Here is an 18,628-nt window from a genome sequence, read left to right as displayed (position 1 = left end):
ACACTTTGGTGGAAAACTTTTATTAGAAAAAATCCTTCAATAGACTATTTTGTTTCTTCCTCACCCATTCTTATAAGAAATATACTGTAGCTGAAACTTGCACAATTCTGAGAAAAAAATGACAATTACTGTAAAAAACCTATAAAACCCATTACTACATGTACTCAGGGACCTGTCCTGTTGCAGGCTGCCCCGTGGCAGCTATACCTGGCTGTTGGAGAGGCTGTGTGCATGCAGGTGCAGCCAACGTGCTGGAAGGAGTCTGGGAAAAAAAAGCACTTGGTTGAGTTTGTGAGGCCATGATGTGTTCTGTGACCTGCCCCAAAGAACCAGGTACAACCTGAGCTGGGAGATTTCCCTGCTGCCTCCCACAGCTCTGCTGGCTTTGGGGTGAAGCAAAGTGTTCTCAGACTAAACTGTGCTTTCCTTAACACTCATAGAAAATGCTGGTGTGAGCTAGAAGCCTCTCAAGCCCTTTGCTGGCAGTAGCCCGCTATTAAGACAAAGTCAGTGGGAAAACTTTCTGGGTGAAGTGTGTCCTTCCCTCTGTTCTGAACCTCCAAAGTCAGACTAGGACCAGCTGCATCTGACAGTAGGTGCAGAGAGGCTCTAGCCAGTAGAAATCCTGTTTACAGGAAGTGCTAGAAAATTAATGTGAAAAATTCCAACTTGGTACGAAGCTTGCTGGTGAAGGTGCTGGGGACTCCTCTGCTGCAGGAGGTTAATCTGTCACTTCGCTGTAATAATATTTCTGGGCAGCATCCGTCATCTTCCAGTCAGCAGCCCGGAACTCAATGATCTCCAGCAGCAGGAGCTGGGACAGGGAGCTGAGCCCCTCCTGCAGAAGGAAGCCATCTCGGAGGAGGGAGAAGAGCTCGTCCATCCGCTGGGAATTCATCTTCTCCAGCTGCTCACCAATGCGGTGGAGCTGCAGGACCAAGCAGTCCACCTTCAGAAGGAAGAGCAGATGGCTGAGCACAAAGAAATGGAGGTTCCTCTGCACCCCCTGGGCTGTGCTTTTTACAGGTCCTTGGCAGGACAGCAGGCACATCAGCAGCTCTTCCCTGCACTCACCTCCTCCTCCTTCTGCAGGCTGTCGGGCTGTGCCAGCCTGAACAGGCAGTCATACACAGGGTTCACCAGAGCCATCATGGGCATATTGTTCACCTGCAAGGAGAGTGGAGCACTGTCAGCCTGGGGCCAGAAGAGAGTCTGCAGCTATTTTACATAGTTATTCCCTTGCTGCTCTCCAAAGAAGAAGGGAGCAGTATTTACTTGTGCTGTATTAGTGGGATTTACATCAGAGTTCAGACATTTGAGTCTCCAGGAACCAGAGGAGCTGAACAAATGATGTAAAAAAAAAAATCTATTTTTAAATTTAAGCAGGTAGCCATGGGAAATACACTTGTTTCAACAGTATTTTTCCTGCCTGAAGCTCTACTTGCACCATTTTTACATCTACTCCAAACAGGAATTCAAAGTTTATACACTGCACAAAGGCCTGAAGCCAAATTCTATTAGCAAACCTCACAGCAACTAAACCAGTCCAGTCTGGGACATCTTGGAGCAGGCAAATCAAGGGATTTCAGACACCAGGTACAAAATGGGGAAGTTGAGACTTTGTGACTGTTCCTGAAGACTTCCTCTGCCTCACCAGCCCTGTCAGCATCCTTGTGCTAAGAACCAGCTGTGGCCCCCATGGCCCTGGGGCTCTGTACAACACCCACCCAACACGCCTGCTCGGGTATCCTGGGATGGCCAGGCCCTTCTGGCACTCCAAGCAGCAGCAGCTGGCTGCTCCTGCTCCAGCTCCTCACCCTCAGGTAGTCAAAGATGTTGCAGATGAAGGTGACGTAACAGATCCAGGCCTGGAGTGAGCGGGTGCGCAGCTCCTCCCTGTCCTTGTACTCCTGCTGCAGCCGGTTCAGCAGGCTCCTCCGGAAGATGCTCTGGCCAACTTGTTTGCTCTCTGCCTATAAGCCAAGAAAAACAGGATGGAGGGATGAAATGGGGGTGACATGGAAGCTGGGGGATGCAGTACCACACAGATGGGATCCTGTGATTCCCAGAGAGGTAGAAAAGCTGCAACTTGCTGCCTGTGCTGGCCCACTGCTCTTCTGGATGCTGCCACTCTATGGGGAAAGGAGTCAGAGAACGTGGCTGGGGCAAAGCCCTTCCTGGCCCAGCCCAGGGACAACCCACAAAAGAGCCCAAGTGTTTCACTGTCCAGACACAAGCTCTCACCTGGATGATGGTGTAGCAGATGCGCCCAGCCTCCTTGCTGAACACAGAGTCCTTGAGGGACTGGTCCACTATAATATTGGCCACTTTCTCCAGGTCCACATTACTGGGATCTGCAGAGAAGAGGAATTCTGTCAGGACCCAGCCCTCTTTGGCCCCTGATTGCTTTGAAGCACCTGGAAAACAACCAAGGTCTTTGCAGGGCCCTGTACAGTTCCATTAAATGGTGCAGAAACCCTGCGTGGCAGAGGAGCTCATAAAAACCTGCTGACCTTTGAGGGCTGTTTTCAGCAGCTTCTGAGTCTCGGAGTCGAAGGACTGTATTTTGTACTCTTCTTTCCCCGTTTCCCCCATGACTATTTTCCTCCAAGGGCAAGAGTCAGGGCAATGGATGAGCTAGTGACAGTCCCTGGGGAAGGAGCACACAGAGCTTAGTCGGACAGAGGCAAACCTTCACCCATTTGCCATTCTGCACATTCCAGGTAGTGTTGAAGCAGAAGCTGTTTCCTGACAGCTCCCCACCCCAAGGAAACTCCTCTTTTTATTAGGGCACCAACTCCACCCCTGGATTCCCACATCTTTTAAATCTTTGTCTCCTACCAGCTGATAGTACAACTTCAGAGCCTTTATATCTTTCTGATATATTACAGGCAAAGCAGATCCAAAATACACACAAAATATATGTGGCTATATCACAGGAAGGCACACACTGCTCCCTTGAGCCTTTTAAACACCAATTCAGTAGCTTTCATACAAAAATCTGGTAAGAATCAAAGCAAATACAAAAGCATCCAACACATGCTCACCGGAGCACCTCTCCTGCACCAGAGCCAGCCTCCCCCAGCTCCCAGCACGACACAGCAAACTCAGCAGCCAGATCCCCAACAGCAACAGCTCCCATCTCTCACATCTCTCTGCAGTCAAGCATTGCTCTGCAGCACCAGCAGTGCTCCTAACTAGTCTCTAGTTTGGTTTTCTTCTGCTTCATAATCCAGTGAAGACAGCAGCAGTGTATGCACGGCACAGAGAGGAAGGGCTTGCTTTGACTCACACAGGATCTGCTGGATGGAAATGCAGGGCTGGCTAGACCGGCAGCGCGAACAGGAGAAGGCAGTCGGCCAAATGAGTTTTGCCAGCTCGTCAAAATTCCTCGGCCATTACTCACCCCTCTCTGCAAACAGGATGAAAGCCCAAGAGCCTTTAGGGACACGGGACAGGTACCGTGGGCAGTTCCCTCCCATACAGAGCAGTAACTCAGAGCAGAGAGCAGCCCCATGGGGGTGACAGCCTGCCGACGCTGCTCTCGCAGCCGAAGCTCTCGCCCTGGCACTGGCACAGAGGTTTCTTTCCCAGGTGGATTCACAGGCAGCTGGCTGCTCTCCGTGCCGTGCCTGGCTGGCAAACACCCTCCTAGCCGACTTCTCCTCTCTCTCCATCTGCACTCACGCCACGCTGCCAGTGGAGCAGACCGAGATCAGCAGCAGCCCCGTGTGGCAGCGGCAGCATCTCCACACAGCAGGAGCCTGGCGAGAGCACGGCGCCTCACGGAGCCCGGCCGGCAGCGCCCGGCTCCTCTCCCGGAGCTGCCGTTCCACGGCTCCCTGCGACGGCCACGGCCGCTTTGAACTGCGGTGCCCAATAGCTCTGCACAGAGCAAACCACAGCGTGCCAACACCGAGCCAGCCAGTGCGCCTGCACTAGAGACCCTCCTGCCAGCACCACCTTATCCGGAAGGGCTGGTGGCAGTGGGTGACACGGGACACCTGTGGGCACCGACTGCTACTCTGCCACTGGCCCCTGCAGGACGAGCGGTCCCGAGGGCTGGCACGGTTGGGGTCAGCACCCTCAATCCGCCGGTGGTTCACCAGCTCAGGTGCCGGGACACCTGTGACCTACAGGGTCACGCCTGGCAGTATGGGCTGGACATGTCCTGGCCGCTACAAGAAGAGGGAGAAGAGCAGAGTCTCCTCTGCCACCCCACAGTGTCCACCTCAGGGGCTCTGTGAGCCCCCGGACCCCCACATCCCATCCCCGCCGAGCCGCAAGTGGAACCCCAGCGCCGAGACGCCTCTTGCCAGGGGCAGCTGGACCACCGGAGCCCCCAGGAACCCTCGCCGCTGCCTCCCGCCGCTCCAGCCTCCCCCGGCTGCCAAAACCCAAAGGCCACGGGACGGAGGAAGAGGCGGATCCCGGGGAAAGCAGCCCCGCGCTGCCTCGGGCAGGGCAGAGGGAGCCGGGCGCAGCCCCACCGACCTGCCCGCCGTCCCCGCTGTGTCCTCCGGCCGCCGGGACATCGCCGGCACCTCCCGAGCCCCGCGCCCTCCCGGCACGGCCCAGGTTTCCTCTTAGGTCATTTCCTCGCCCGAGCCGGGGGAGGGCCGGGCCGGGCCGGGCCGGGCGGGGGAGCGGCGGCAGCGCCACCGCCTGCGAGCTCCGGGGCACGGCGGGCTGAGCGCCCGGGGGCCGGCTGCTCCTCGCCGAACTCCCGGGCTCCCCCGACACCCTCCCGGACACGGCCTCTGCTTTTCCGACTCCAGCCACCGATGGGTCGCGGGCAGAGCTCGCCCCTCTGCCCCGATCCCCCGCGGGGCTGTCCCGGTGCTCTACGCCTGAATTCCGCCCTTCCCTCCGGGCCAGGCTGCAGCCGACTGATATAAAAAAAATAGTATAACAAAAGGAAAGGGGAGATGCACTAAACCAACGTACTGCAACAACAGCTGAGCATGGTATAACGCACTTCACGTTTTTCTCTCAAATCTCATCAATTTCATACGGGAAGATCCTGCAGGGGATGAAGCCTTCATCGAAGAGTAGCCAGGCTGCTGAAACCAGGGAGCCGCTGAGGGAGCACAGAACAAATAGTCTGGGAACAGTTTCTGTAGCACTGCATGGCATGGATGGATACAAAGAAAGCCTGAACTCACCCACCCGGGTGTGAGGCTCAGGACTGGCTACCACAGTTTCAAAACCCCCTCTAGGACACACCAGAGGGACTGGGCTGAAAAAAATCCCCCTTGTCTTACCCCTTTTGGTGTAGTCCTCAACAGTGATACCCAACACAGAAGGTACAGCCTCCAGCTGAGGAGCACCCACTAGCCTGCAATGGGAAGAGAAATCCAAATGGCTCCTGTTGTCCCACACTCTGGGCTCTGATTATCCCTTTCAGAGAGCAGGAGGGCCATGATGTTCCTTGCAGGGTCCAGCACAAAGAGGAAAAGAATAAACCAGTTGCAGCGAGACACTGCATAACAAAATATTTAATGTACCTTGTGTTAAAGGTAGGCACACTTTGTGTGTCGTGCTCAGATGCTTTCAGGAAACAGCAGCTGCAAAAGATCCACTCAGACAACACAGCAAAATGCCACACTTAGAGTTTCTACATCACAAGAGAAACTTAAATCCAAATTAAATATGATCTATTCCAGTCCCAACTGCAAAACATTCATTTCTTGTCAAAAATGATGCTGTGCAGCTCTGGATGAGCATCCTGAGAGTGGGGCTGTCCTATGAACCCAGTGAGCCAGCCAGCACCGCAGGGAGCAGCATGTTCCTCGTAGATCTTGTGTGTCTGAGTCCGGCTCACTGGAGCTGTGAACAACCATGGCACAACTCCTTGCCAATGCTCTGCTTGCTATAGAGCTTTTGGATGTTCTCATTGTAAAAGGCACTAGAAGAAAACAAACGCAACTGCTGAGCAGCTTGTGAGGTGAACTGCAGGCAAATCCCTGGTGATAGGATTAGCTTGGAAAAAAATCCCAGTGGTCAAAAATCGGCCAAGTCTCACAGCGAGGCATTCACCATATTGAGTCACTTCACACTGAACAGGAGTGTGCAGCTTCCAAGAGCAAATCTGTCCCAGCACCAAGAGAACAAGGTGACTACAGATCTCTCCCATCTCCTGCTCCTCTAATTCTAAGAGATTTAGCTCCTAACAGCATGTGTTTTGTCAGAGCAGCATGAGAAATAAGACCTGTTCTCCTAGTGCTTCATTCAGCCTCAATCCCACAGAGAAATCAACATTCCTCTTACAGTGCTTTCCCCAGCAAAGTGCACATGAGAAATCTATGAGGGACAGATGCTGCTGATCAGAGATGAAGAAGTGATTGTTGGATGCAGCTCCTAATATTGTTGAGGTTCTCACATCTTTTCTTCCTCTCAGAGGAAGCCCAGATGCTTTTATGCACCCCACATTTGTGATTCACAGCCCAAAGGCCTCTGACCAGGGAGTGCTTCTTCCACAACCTGGCCAGACAGGCACAACTTTAACTCTGGCTTTGCCATCTGTTGGGTGGAGGCAAGCTCAGTTAATGCAGAGTAGAGGAAAAAATGACCCCAGAGAGGAAAAGCTGCTCCATACTCTCTAGTGCTGCCCTCTCTGTGGAGCAGCCAAAGCTGCCCATGCCAGCATCAACCCAAGCAGCCTCAAGGAACATCATCTTAACAGAGATCTGCCTGTTCTTTCCTGCTGCTGAGTCCCCAACCAATTTCCCCTATTTTGTGTGGTTTAACAGCAGCTCTTTGACAAAAAATGGAAGACGAGTCTTGCAATGTTTAGACAGGATGGATGAATCCCCATTTCCTAAGGAAGCCTAGGTCAGCACTGAACATTTTCTGCTCTGGCCTGTCCCTGCTAACCATGACAGCATTCCTCTCATCAGCAACAAGACAGTAACAAAGCCAACCTGTTTGTGTCTATTTTGAAAAGAGACATTTATCTCCCTCAGAAGGATGTCGTGAGGCTGAGTTCATTGCTCTTTATCATGTCTTTCCAAGAACAACAGATGAACAATAAACAAAGGCTAAACATTGCTAAGAAGATTTTGAGGAATCTCAGAAGAGCTTAAATAACACAGGAAAATGCCAATAGGATTGAGCCACTTGGAGAAACTCCACATTTTCTGCTCTAAACAAAGCAGTCATTTTTAGAGCATATGCAGCTCTCTCCCTCTTTAAGACTCACATATTGGCCTCCTGCCTGACACTGACACTACTCAATGAACTTAATTTTATGCAGCTCAGTCACCTGCAGTAACTTTGTACTCCAAGATCTCAAACCTGTAACAGACACAAAGTTATTCAGCCTGGGATTGCAAGGAATTTCTCCAGATACCTCAGCCACTAGTCAAACAGCTGTTTTTTAAAAACAGCCTCTGACAATAGCTCAGGATAAGTGAGCAATGCTGATATGCTCAAAATTGCCAGGAGAAGTTTCGTCAATGGAATGGAATTGCTCATGCTGGAATTTGGCCAGACCATTTGGGATTAACACCCTGAATACTGCAAAAGAGCTGGCAAAAGCTCTGTATTAAGAACCATCAAACCATCCTCCAAATAACTGCAGTGCTCGCCTTATCCACCCCTTGCAGATGAGGAACGTGCTTTTGTACGGCAGGGCTGGGAACTCTGCCTCCCACACAGTCCAGCCACACCCTGCTGGGCTTAAAAAAAAAAACAGCATTAAAGAAGAGTAAGAAAGTAATTTTCCTCTTTTCCACTGTTGTGTAAATCAGAGTTGTTGGTAGGTTTTGTCAGTTTTTGTAAGCACTCATAAAACCTTTGAAACTCCAGAAAAATGCTTTTCTATCTCTAATTTAATCACTCATGTGAAACACCACACTCAGCCAACCAATTCCCATTTGATGTTCATTCCTTTCACTCCAGCAAATATTGTCAAAACATTTTCATCTGCTAGCACCACTGCAGGACTGAGGTTCTTAAATATATTTTGAGGCCACTACAGATATACTAGTTAGACACATTCAAAGGTGCAACTAAATAAATAATGATAAAAAAATCACTAGTTTACACAGGACTTTCCCTTCATTATTCCAACTTAGAATAATTATTTAACTCCATACAGCATTAGTTTATTCACTGCTTTGAAGCAAAGAACCCTGAAGTAAAAACTGGATTTGTGCATTGAATCCCCTCAGACTGGCCCTCTTAATATGCAGGTTTCCTTGTAAAAAAGTGTCAGTGAGGCACTGCAAATCCCTAAGAGATGTATGGCCAGACATCCAGGAAGAGAAATGGGAATTCAGCATACAATCAAGGTCACTGGAGTTAAAGGAAGTCTAGTCCAGCATGATCAGAGAAGATACTGTGTTGAAGATGACAAAAAATGCTCAGCCAGCAAGTTGTGACCAAGCAGCAGCAGCTGGCAGCAAAGGAAAGGAAAACTGAGGGTTTGTACCCTAATGTGGCTTTACCTGACTTCACACCAGAGCAACCTGTGCAACACTGAGACAAGGATCTGGTGCAAACAGCAGGCACAGAGCAAGGGAATAAAGCTGTGCAGATGCAGTCTAGGAAGTGGTATTTAGTTGGTTAAGCAGCACTAGGCTGGGCCAGAATCCCTCCTCTGGGATCCAGGGCAAGCTTCAGGGATTCACCTGCTTTATTGGGTGCCATTCCAGAGCATTGGCATTGCTAGGGAGTGGTCTGTTGGTTCCCCCTCTCCCCACTAAATGTGCACTGATATAAGAGAAGACAGAAGAGAAGTGCTCTGTTGAACGGCTCCCTGCCAAGCAGTTCAGTGTCTTCAGCAGAACTGCAGTCGCCTTCTCCTTCTGCTTGGTCCCAGGAGGTGATTCCCAACAGGCTAGGGGAGCTCTGACGTTTCCAACATGCTCATGACAGAGCAGTCTCCCCTCCTGAGGATAACAGCAGGCAGCCACACACGTCCCTTTCATCCTTCCTGCCTCTTTGTGCTCTCGGGGCCCTTCATGGCGCACAGGAGGCCGCAGAACAGTTCGTACCAAAAGAAGATGAGGCCAGTGGAGCAGGCAGCCTTCAGCAAGCTGGGAGAGAGGCCCTTGAAGAACCCACCTGGGCCCTCCTCTCGCATGATCTGCCTCATGCAGTCCAGGAAACCCCCATACGTCCGTACCTGGGAGAGAAATGGGAACAAGGTCAAACAAGAAAACTTCAGGACAACTGGAAAAAACCACAAAGATCCCCAAACTATACCATAGAAACATTATCTTGACATACAGCTTGGATAATATTAAAACTAACTGAAAGTTTCAGAGACTTTAGAGAGAGTAGGATAGAGGAAATGCAGACATTTAGCATCAGCAATGATTTATGCACATCATTCACTGAATGCCTGTAAAACCTCTGTATGCAACAAGAACATGACTTTAAATTTATGGCACAGGTTTGTGAAGTCATTATTTTATATTGTGCAGCTGCTGTTTTCTATCTCCTTCACTAAGAAGGAAAAAATTTTGAGTTTTCTCACAGAAAGAAAATACAGCTACAGCACTTAGAAGTTTCCAAATTAGCTGTCTGCATGTTGTCATGTTACACTGTGCAGTTTTAACATTTTGTGACACATCAATGCTATGAACAAATTCTGTATCTCACTGCAAGAGGAAAATCATCCAATGCAGTGGGCTGAGACATCAAAATTCTATTCCAGTTTCTTCTGATTCCTTCTCAGGACTAATTTCCTTCTCAGATCTAAGTAATTTTAAGGAAAAGAGAAAATTTCCACATTTCATGGAAAAAAAGAGTAAATTCCTTGAAAGATCTGTATTTGTCTTCAAGCATATTTCAAGGTGGTAACAAGGGTGTTAAAGAACACCAGAGTATTTAATTTGTTTTGAATTCCAGGCTATTCTCATACATAAAATAGATGTTGAACACTTGGTGCCTGTTTCTCATGTCAAAATATTAATTGCAGAAGAGAAGCCTGACAGCCAAGTGACTCCAGCACAGAGCCAGGGTCATCCTCTGCTAGTAATTTGGTTCTGAATCAGACTGAAACAAGCTGCAGCTAGAAAGGTAAAGTAAATTAAAACCCCTCTGCTTGCCTGACTTGTCCCTAGCTCCAAGACACAGTTGATGGAGAAGGATTACAAGCCAGAGCACAGGTATGCTGGACAGGTCCCTGCTGGGACCTATCATAAAATAAACCCAGTATGTTCATGTATAAATTCACATTATTAAATTACACCAGTGCTCACTGGGAACACCCGACCCAGATATGAACTCAACAGGTACCACTGGTGAATTGTCACTGCATTCCAGTGCACTGGACCAGCTCCATGCTCAGGAAAATCCAGCACTTCCAGCATTTCTCACCTGCCCAAAGGCTGCCCGAGCGTGCTCAAAGCCACGCACTTGCAGTCGCTTTTTGACCACATCCAAAGGGTACGTGAGGCTTTTGCTGATGACTCCAGCACAGCTGCCACAGACAAGGTTTTTAACATTGGCTGAGAAGCAGAAAGGAAAAAGAATAGCAGGGAGGAAAAAAAAAGAGGATCATCAGGGAATTCTGATTAAAGATTATAAGAAGTAAGTTAAAAATCACTTTTCACAAGAAGTAAGGTCAAAAAAGTCCTTTGAAGTTACAATCACCTCTTCTGCAATAGTTTCAGCCAAAGAATCTCAAGCTGTATATTTTCAGGCTTGCAATGTCTGTTGGAATCAGAGGGTGAGCTCCTCTTGGGCCATTACACTGACTTACGGTTTTGCTCTGCTCAAAAAACCCCAATCCCCTGTCACCAGACAAGTTGCTGCCAGTGGATGGAAGTTTTCATGCCCCTTCCAAGTAAAAGCCTGGTCACTGGAAATCTTGTACCCCAATGCATTCTGGACTGGAATGTCACAAGCTGACACTGCCTGATTATTTCAGAGGCTTGTGGGAAATTAGTTCTGTATTAGACTTTTTCCTGACAAACATGAGCTCCCAGCACAAAAGCACCATCAGCCTCTGCCCCTAAAATTAAATATGCAGGCATGATATTGAAAAGTCTAGTCCCTCTTCTGAAGAAATTCCATTGAGTAACAAAGTCACACTGCTGCTGCATTCCTCTTGCTCAAGGAAGCACAGGTATCTAGAACTGCCAAGGTGGCAGGTTGCATCAGGATGATGTTCTCTTGCAATGGAGCTAGAGATCAACACAAAAACATCAAGAGCCTTAAATTAGAGTAAATGAACCCTCTTCCCTAACAGCTGTGCTGGAATCTGCAGACATTTCCTTTTTCCTAGGAAATCCAAGTAGTCCCCACAGCACTAATGAAACAGAAAGAGTATGGCAGCACTATCTTCCCACAGTATCAGTAACTGTTAAAGAAAGAGCACCCTGGTCTGTGACACTTCACTTTCCTATCCACCCACTTCCATCACGCTTATTCCACAATGGAAGCTGTTTGTGAACTCCACTGTACTTAATCTGCCATTTCTGTGCAGGGGTAAAAATGAGAGGTGAGGAATCAAAATACTTTTCAGATGTTGCATCAAAAAATGTGAAAGGACTAACAGAGCTTACATCAGCTACCCAAACCAACATTCATCCCCTTTCTCTCCTGACTGCAGCCATCACTGTCCCAAGTTCCTACCTCCATTCTTTGCTTCTGCTGGAATCACCCATTTGGAAAACTGCTGCAGGATGTTGTAGAAGAAGAACTGGAAACCAGCATATGGGAAGATAGCAACAAGTGTGGGGGTCAAACCTCTGTAGAAAGTCCGAGGCCCTTCTGTCTGGTACATGGTCACCACTGCATGGCGAAGGTTGGAGTAGATCTGGACAACAAGGAAGAGGCTGAGTGACTTTTCAGTGAACTTAAAAACAGCAAACCAAAGGTCAGGTAATTTTCTACTAATGGGTATAGGAATTTCCCACTGCCCAAAATACAATTGACTGTCTTCAGCACAAAGTAATAAGCAAGGTGATTTTCCACACCCTCACAATGTTCTCTGTTGAGCCCTTGTGACTTAAAAGAAACAAAGCATGGAACTGAGTCCTGAGACCACCTGCATCACAAACATGATTATTTTTCTTTTAAGAGTTCTTAACTCCTGCAACACAATTCATATAATACATACTGTAATTCTACTGCAGGCTAAATACAGAAATGGCTCTGATACAAATCTGTCTCATTATTACAGACCTAGTTAGCACAGAGACCAATTCTTGTGTAAATAAGAACATGAAGCACAGGTGAAAAGTGACTGGTTTCAAGTATCATCCCCATCATTATCTAAACATGAGTTTTTGCATGTGAAAAGTTTCAAAAATGCAATGTTCAACAGCCTGGGGAGAGGGTTCTATAAAAAGCCAACAGACAAAGCAAAAATTGAGTTATCCTGTTAACGACAGTTTCTCCTTTCTGCATCACCTGTCAGGATCAGAAGCAGCAAAACACAATTAGGAAAGCTGTGCCAAGAGGACAGAGGATAACTTGGCAACAGTGTAAACACTGGCCATAACAGCACCTGCTCCTTCATTTTAACCCACAATACTGCGCTTTCAGACCTCTTCAGACCTGTGAAATATTGGTACTGCTATGGATGACAAGACGGAAACTAAGCTCACCTTTGGCTCACCCTGGGCAGCAAAGCGGGTGCGCAGCGTGTCCACAGGCTGCACTGCCACCGTGGCCGTGCAGGCAGCCAGGCCCCCGCACACCAGGTGCACGAAGGAGTCACGGGTGTTGAAGGAGGTGACGTTGTGCACCAGTTCTGTCAGGCTCTCAAATGCCATGAACTTGCAGAAACAAAAGCGCACGGGTCAGGAAGCCGCTCCTTATGACTCACACAGGGCTCCCACTCTCTCATTTCAGCAACAGCTCCAGCTGGTCCCTCCCAGCTTGTTAACACCTTCTATGCCCTTCAAAAGCCCTCCCCAACTTGCAACATATAAAAACCACTAAGCAGCCCGGGGAATGCTTGAGATACTCTGGTGTCTGATACTTCTGCTAATTCTTGCATTTAGAATAGTGAAAAACTCATTTTAATATTCTGTGGATCCAGAAGAATGTTTGCTATGTCACAGATATGCTGTCCTTTACCCTTTCAGCCTCTGCTCCTAAAGCTGTTAATATTTACAAATTAAGCCTAACAATGCTCTATAAAACACTCTCATCAGCTTCACTGATTTTTTCCTAACCAGTCCCTAGGGTGACAGCATGACTAGAAACAAAAATCTGCCCAAGCTTGGAGCATGAACAGCTAAGCCAAGTGTTGGGAGTAGAGAGAGCTTATCTATGACACCAGCTAGAGCTTAGTTTGCTCTTGCTGTGCTCCAGGCTATTCAGCAAGCTCAGGAATATTAACTTAGGAATTATACACCAGCTTTATACAGCTACACAACCTTCCCACTCCTGAACACAGATGGTCTGAGGGAGCAGAGCTGTGTCCTGTGTACTCACAGTGCACCCAGGTGATGCCTGGTCCCCTCACCTGAACAGCTCCGAAACCAACTGAAAGGAACTGAGCAGGAACATGGCCCTTCCAGAAGGCTGTCAAGCCCTCCTCCTGGAAGATGCGCTGCACAGCTTGCACAATGCCATGGTACTTGGCTGTGGGGTTTCTGGAGGAGAGCTGCTCGATCTGGAGCTGAAGGAAACAGGAGAAAATATTTTCAATTTCACACTTCAGCACTGGTTCAAGTGTCTGGTTCAGGAATTCATAACCCTGTCACCCAGCCAATGCTAAGGGATGATACTGCCTTCCCACATTCAGACCTGACTGGGATGTTATTTATGAAGGGCTCTAAAATAATAAAAACGCGCATGAACACAAAGATAAGCAGGAGGGATGATGGTGAAATTCAGTCAGAGAGTGGAAGTCATTCACAAGAAGAACGAACTCTGCGAAACACAAGATTCCATTCCCACACAAGTTAGGTTGTATAAATAGAAGTGGTGGACACAAGATAGCCCTAGTTCCTTGCATAGGCTGTACACAGCGAAGGTGAGGGCTACAGAGTGGACTGAGCGCTCTCTGCCTACACAGGTGAACCGCTCACCCAGGACCGGATCAGCTCTGCTCCTTGACAGGCGGCTCATCCCCGCCCCCGGGCACGCCGCGAGCGAGGTACCTGAAAGCGGATCTTGAGGACATCCAAGGGGCTGACAAGGACCCGAGTGACCAAGCCAGACGCTGATCCCGCTACCGCCGCTTCCGCCGTGGACACGCACTTGGCTTCAGGGTCGTAACCCACCATGCCTGCCGGCTGTCCCCAGCCTGGCCAGGGGCACACAGGGGAAGTGAGCCCCACCCACACTCAGCCCCCACCTCACAGTCCCCTCACGGCAAGGCCCACAGCCCCCTCCTCACCCCACGGGACACACAGATGCCCCTCTGCACAACTCCCTCTGGCCCGCAGCTCCCGGCCCCGCCCGTGGCGGCCACCGGCCGGGGCTCCGAGCCGAGCCCGGTGGGAGCGGGGCGGTCCGGCCTTGGGCCGACTCCCGCCGCGCCGCCTCACCCGCTGCCGCCGGCTCCGCACTGCGCCTGCGCGCCGCAGGGGCCGCCGGGAGATGTAGTCCCGGGAACGGCCCCCACGGCCGCAACACGCGCGGGATGGGGCGTTCACAGAACCACGGGATCAGCGGGGCTGGACAACACCTGAGACCACGGGGTCCAACCCGTGAACCAACATCACCTTGTCAGCCAGACCATGACACCTGAGACCACGGGGTCCAACCCGTGAAACAGCATCACCTTGTCAGCCAGACCATGGCACTGACTGCCACATCCAGTCTTTTCTCAGACACCCCCAGGGACAGTGACAACTCCCTGGGCAGCCCATTCCAATGTCCAATTACTCTTTCTTTAGAATTTGTTTTAGTAAGAATTTCTTTAGAAAGAAATTTTTCCTAATGTCCAACCTAAAGCTCCCCTGGTGCAGCTTATGCCATGTCACTTGTTACCTGAGAGAAGAGCCCGACTTCCACCTAACTGCACCCTCTTATCAGGGAGCTGTGGAGAGCAAAAAGGTCATCCCTGGACTTTCCCTTCTCAGAATTAACCCCGGCTCTCTCAGCCACTCCTCATCACACTTGTGATCTGGCCTCTTCCCCAGCTCTGTTGCCCTTCTCTGGTCCCACGAGCCAGGGCTGTGAGAGGAATGTAATGCACTGCTCCCACGGCCACCTCCATCTCACACAACCACAGACCAACAAACCTCCTCTTGTCTCAATAAAGCACAGGGAAAGCAAGACTTTCTAAGCAACCTAAGGTACAGTAAAACACCACTTTGTGCAACATGTTCTGCTACAGCATTACAAAAAAAGCCAAGTGCTTCAAGCCACACTGTGAATTTTCCATACTGACTTCTGGCACAAAGAAAGAAAAATAAAGAACTAATCACAGGAATTTCCAGGCATTTCCACCTTGACATCATCAGTATTTAAAGCATAATAACTAAGAGCAATTGTTTAAAAAACACTCAAAACTCCCATGTAGGCATTTTCCTATTGTATGTTAAAATTGTATTGTTAAAATTCTTGCTCACAGGTACTTTCTGACCATTAGCAAAGGCTGGGGAGAAGCTGCAGAGCTGTCCACACACTCCACTAGCTCCACAGAGCCATCCCTCTTTAGGTAACCGAAGGGAAAACAATCTGCAGGGCCCTGATGGAACAGAGCCAAAGCCACAGCAGCTTGAGCCTGGCTGCTGTGCTTAACACCAGCCCAACACCCACCTCCCCCTTTTAGCAAAAGCCTCCAGAAGTGTTTGAACTACAAGCTTAGTCAGTTTGGTCAGTTAACTGAAATAACAGACAGATGCTCAAGTGAAGAATTCAATGTATATTTATTATTCACAGTTAATTACTATCTACCAAATGCTGCTGCAGAGTTAAAGGATTAAGTACATAGGCCTTTTTTTTTAATTAAACACGGAAATTTTTTTTAATATATATACACACACAAGACATATGTCTGCAAGGCTGCATGATATACACCAATTCCAAAATAAGGAAACAATCAAATGGTCCAGGTGTAGAATGCCATAGATTCCTTTTCCAATCACTTTACAAAGTGGGAAGAAAGTGAGTGACAGCTAGCAAGGAGAGGGGGAAAATTAATACTCTACAGGGTAGCTCTCTCTTTCATTTGCTGGAAAATCAAAATGTAAGGCAGAGTCCATCTCAGGAGTAAAACTTCTGTAACACTTACTACAAAAAAAGGCACCCTCCAACAAAAGATTGCCCATGCTGAGGCAGGGCGGGAGATCTCTCCTGCAGGTTGGGATGTGTTGGTGGGGTGAAGGGATCCAGCCAAACGGCCACCAAAGGAAAAAACACAACTGAAGATTGGCACAGAGAGCGCTGTGGGCTGATTGCTTTCCTTCTGTCCAATTTAATGTCACACTGCTCTGGTGAGGAGCAAAGGGCCACCAGAAACCCCCCGGGGGTGCAGGGTGGGGAGAACAGTCACACACAGCCTGCTGTGAACGGGAGCGGGTGGGGAGCTACTTCAACAGGAACACTGACCTGAGGAGGGAGGAGAGACTGGAGAACAGGGAAGCCAACTCCACTTCTCAAGAGCAACACGACTGCAAATACTGCCTATCCAGGCCGAGGAGACAGGCTGATCACATGCATCACGTAGAAACATTCACTAAGAGCATAAAGTTTTTTTCAAGCACTATTTCTTGAGGTTTCTCTGCATTATGAAGTTTTCCACCAAAGGAATGTACATTTTGTAGGACATCTGAGGGCTATTGTTTTTCAAATTCCCCCCTTAACCCTCCCTCCCCAAAATACTCTTCCTCGTTTTCCCTCATCATAACTTTCCCCTTTCTCTTACTTCTTTTGAGGCTCCTGGTTGCAGCTCTCCAACTCTGAGCAGCCTAAGTTGCCACTTGAATGCCTTGATTTTATTTTCCTTGGAGTAAGGGAAGTTGAACGGTAAGACAAATCTGAAGATTAAAGCTCCATCTCTGTAGATTTTTCTCAAGTGTCCATTGATAAAACCACCCTCCTTTGCCCCCTTCCCCCAAAGTATTTATTTACACATAGGCAGAAAAAAACCTCTCTGAAAAGCTCTGGACTGTCCTTTTAACTTAAAAAATAATAAAAAAAGAAAATAAGGGGAAGGCACTATGGAAAAAATTACAGAATGTGCTCAACCGTACACCTTTAAGAAAAAACAAATAAGCTGTCAGCACAGCATTAATAGACTTCAGTTGTACGTTGGAGTTTCTCAAAGCAGCTCTGTGACTCCAAAGTAAAAAATAGAACAAAAAGCCACACAACTCTTCTCCCTTCCTCTGTTTGGAAGCTGCTGAGCTTCAGAAGAAAGTGCCAAAGGAGAAGAGACAATAAAAATTAGATTAACACCTCATCTTTCCCAGGCAAGAAATGCTGAATGTTGAAGGCAAAAGCAGAAACTGATGATTTTTGTTTTTTTTAAAGGCAGGACTGTGGATTTGGTTCTTCTCTCATGTCCCTTCATGTCAAATGAAGACCGTTTGCGGAGAGAGAAAATACCAGCAGAGTTTCTCCCTTTTCCTTTAACTGCATGGCTAGGACTTTATATGGCATTAAAACTTCATGCACTGATGGACAGAGGAGGAGGGGAAAACAAGAAGAGTTGTGGTGGTGAGACCTTAAGTGACCTTAAAACACTCATTCGCAACAAGAGTGAATAAAAGGGGATAACCCAAGAGCAGCTGAGGAAATTTGTTATTTTCTTTTTTTTTTTTCTCTCTCTCTCTCCTTTTTTTATTTTCCTTTTTTTTTTTTTCCTTTAAGTTAAGTTTTGGTGTGTAAGTTGAACTCTTCCCCCCCGCCCCTGAAGTTCCATACTGAGGGAAGGAGGATCACCTCACGGTGAAAGGTGACTCCGGTTTTACCGCCGTGTGATTTTTAGGTCACTGGCTGCAGTTAGGCTCTGTATGTGTATTTACTGTTTCTCTGGTTTCCTTAAATAATCTCTAATATTTATCTCTAGATGTTCCGATTCACTGGGGTCACGTAGTTGCGTGGGAACATGCCCGTCTGTCCGCGGCACGCTCCCTTCCACCAGTTGGGGTCAGAATTGTCAAGGACTTGGATAAAGTCTCCGCGATGGAAGCCCAGCTCTCCTTCCTCTTGGGGATCAAAATCAAACAGGGCCTGAACATATGTTGGTTGCTGAAAGGGGAAGGAGAAACAGAGAGACAATGAGAATCACCCACAGCACTCCAGACACCTGCTCCCGTGGGCAGGAGCTGTCTTACACCACAGATTAACAATAAACATTTGGGCTGTTCCCTTTCCCTGCAAGCCAGCTCCCAGCAGCTCCAACAAGGTGCTAAAACAACAGAGGACAGGCCATAGAACACCTCAGAGAAATGCCAAGTTTCTGTGAAAGAGCTGAAATAGAGCAGATGATTCTGATGCTTTTCTAGTATTTTTCACGCTTTGTGGCCTATTGTAAATCTGTGATTGTAATACAATAATATTGCTGTTTACTTGTCCTGTTTTTATACTTGACAGCAGAAATATTATTGATCTACACAAAGCTACCCTTAAAAACTGGATGCTGACATTATATTTTCCTTAACTCTTCTGTCACAGAACATTTTGCCTGGAAGCAAGTCTTCCTTTCTGATGGAAAAGCTAACAGTTCATTTAAAATACATTTGCAGTCTTAAAATCATGA

The 18,628-nt window shown here is 48.2% G+C and overlaps 3 protein-coding genes across 12 annotated transcripts in view; all 3 read right to left on the bottom strand.

Annotated features, from left to right (window-relative positions):
* Positions 1-4: 4 nt before the first annotated feature.
* On the bottom strand, positions 5-9,099 carry MIF4GD (MIF4G domain containing). 5 transcript variants are annotated; one of them, XM_086856820.1, is made up of 7 exons: positions 5,265-5,338; positions 4,948-5,080; positions 2,514-2,650; positions 2,245-2,354; positions 1,818-1,973; positions 1,075-1,167; positions 5-949 (listed from the first exon to the last, which is right to left on the bottom strand). In XM_086856820.1, the coding sequence occupies exons 3-7, from the start codon at positions 2,593-2,595 to the stop codon at positions 722-724; spliced, it is 669 nt and encodes a 222-aa protein (XP_086712946.1). In that variant the 5' UTR covers positions 2,596-2,650; positions 4,948-5,080; positions 5,265-5,338; the 3' UTR covers positions 5-721. The 5 variants fall into 5 exon arrangements, with proteins under 5 accessions (XP_086712946.1, XP_086712945.1, XP_086712944.1 ...); XM_086856819.1 differs by lacking the exons at positions 4,948-5,080; positions 5,265-5,338 and adding exons at positions 3,293-3,412; positions 4,495-4,588; XM_086856818.1 differs by having other exon boundaries at positions 4,948-9,099.
* On the bottom strand, positions 5,481-15,719 carry SLC25A19 (solute carrier family 25 member 19). Of its 5 annotated transcripts, none has more exons than XM_086856812.1 (7): positions 15,506-15,719; positions 14,073-14,218; positions 13,433-13,588; positions 12,567-12,737; positions 11,590-11,773; positions 10,330-10,460; positions 5,481-9,130 (listed from the first exon to the last, which is right to left on the bottom strand). In XM_086856812.1, exons 2-7 carry the CDS (start codon positions 14,196-14,198, stop codon positions 8,930-8,932), a joined length of 969 nt encoding a protein of 322 aa, XP_086712938.1. In that variant the 5' UTR covers positions 14,199-14,218; positions 15,506-15,719; the 3' UTR covers positions 5,481-8,929. The 5 variants fall into 5 exon arrangements, with proteins under 5 accessions (XP_086712938.1, XP_086712937.1, XP_086712939.1 ...); XM_086856811.1 differs by having other exon boundaries at positions 15,682-15,716; XM_086856813.1 differs by lacking the exon at positions 15,506-15,719 and adding an exon at positions 14,908-15,157.
* A 53-nt stretch (positions 15,720-15,772) lies between these two features.
* GRB2 (growth factor receptor bound protein 2) overlaps positions 15,773-18,628 on the bottom strand; it is a 56,530-nt gene continuing 53,674 nt past the window's right edge. For both annotated transcript variants that reach the window (XM_086856823.1, XM_086856821.1), the window contains exon 6: positions 15,773-18,117. In XM_086856823.1, the coding sequence (XP_086712949.1) occupies positions 17,932-18,117 (186 nt within the window). In that variant the 3' untranslated portion in view covers positions 15,773-17,931. The remainder of the gene's footprint in view (positions 18,118-18,628) is intronic.

Source organism: Cyanistes caeruleus, chromosome 19 (assembly GCF_971803275.1).
Source record: "Cyanistes caeruleus chromosome 19, bCyaCae1.hap1.1, whole genome shotgun sequence".
Lineage (NCBI taxonomy): Eukaryota > Metazoa > Chordata > Aves > Passeriformes > Paridae > Cyanistes > Cyanistes caeruleus.
The sequence above is the reverse complement of the archived record's forward strand: the minus strand, read 5'-3'. Positions and strand labels throughout refer to the sequence as shown.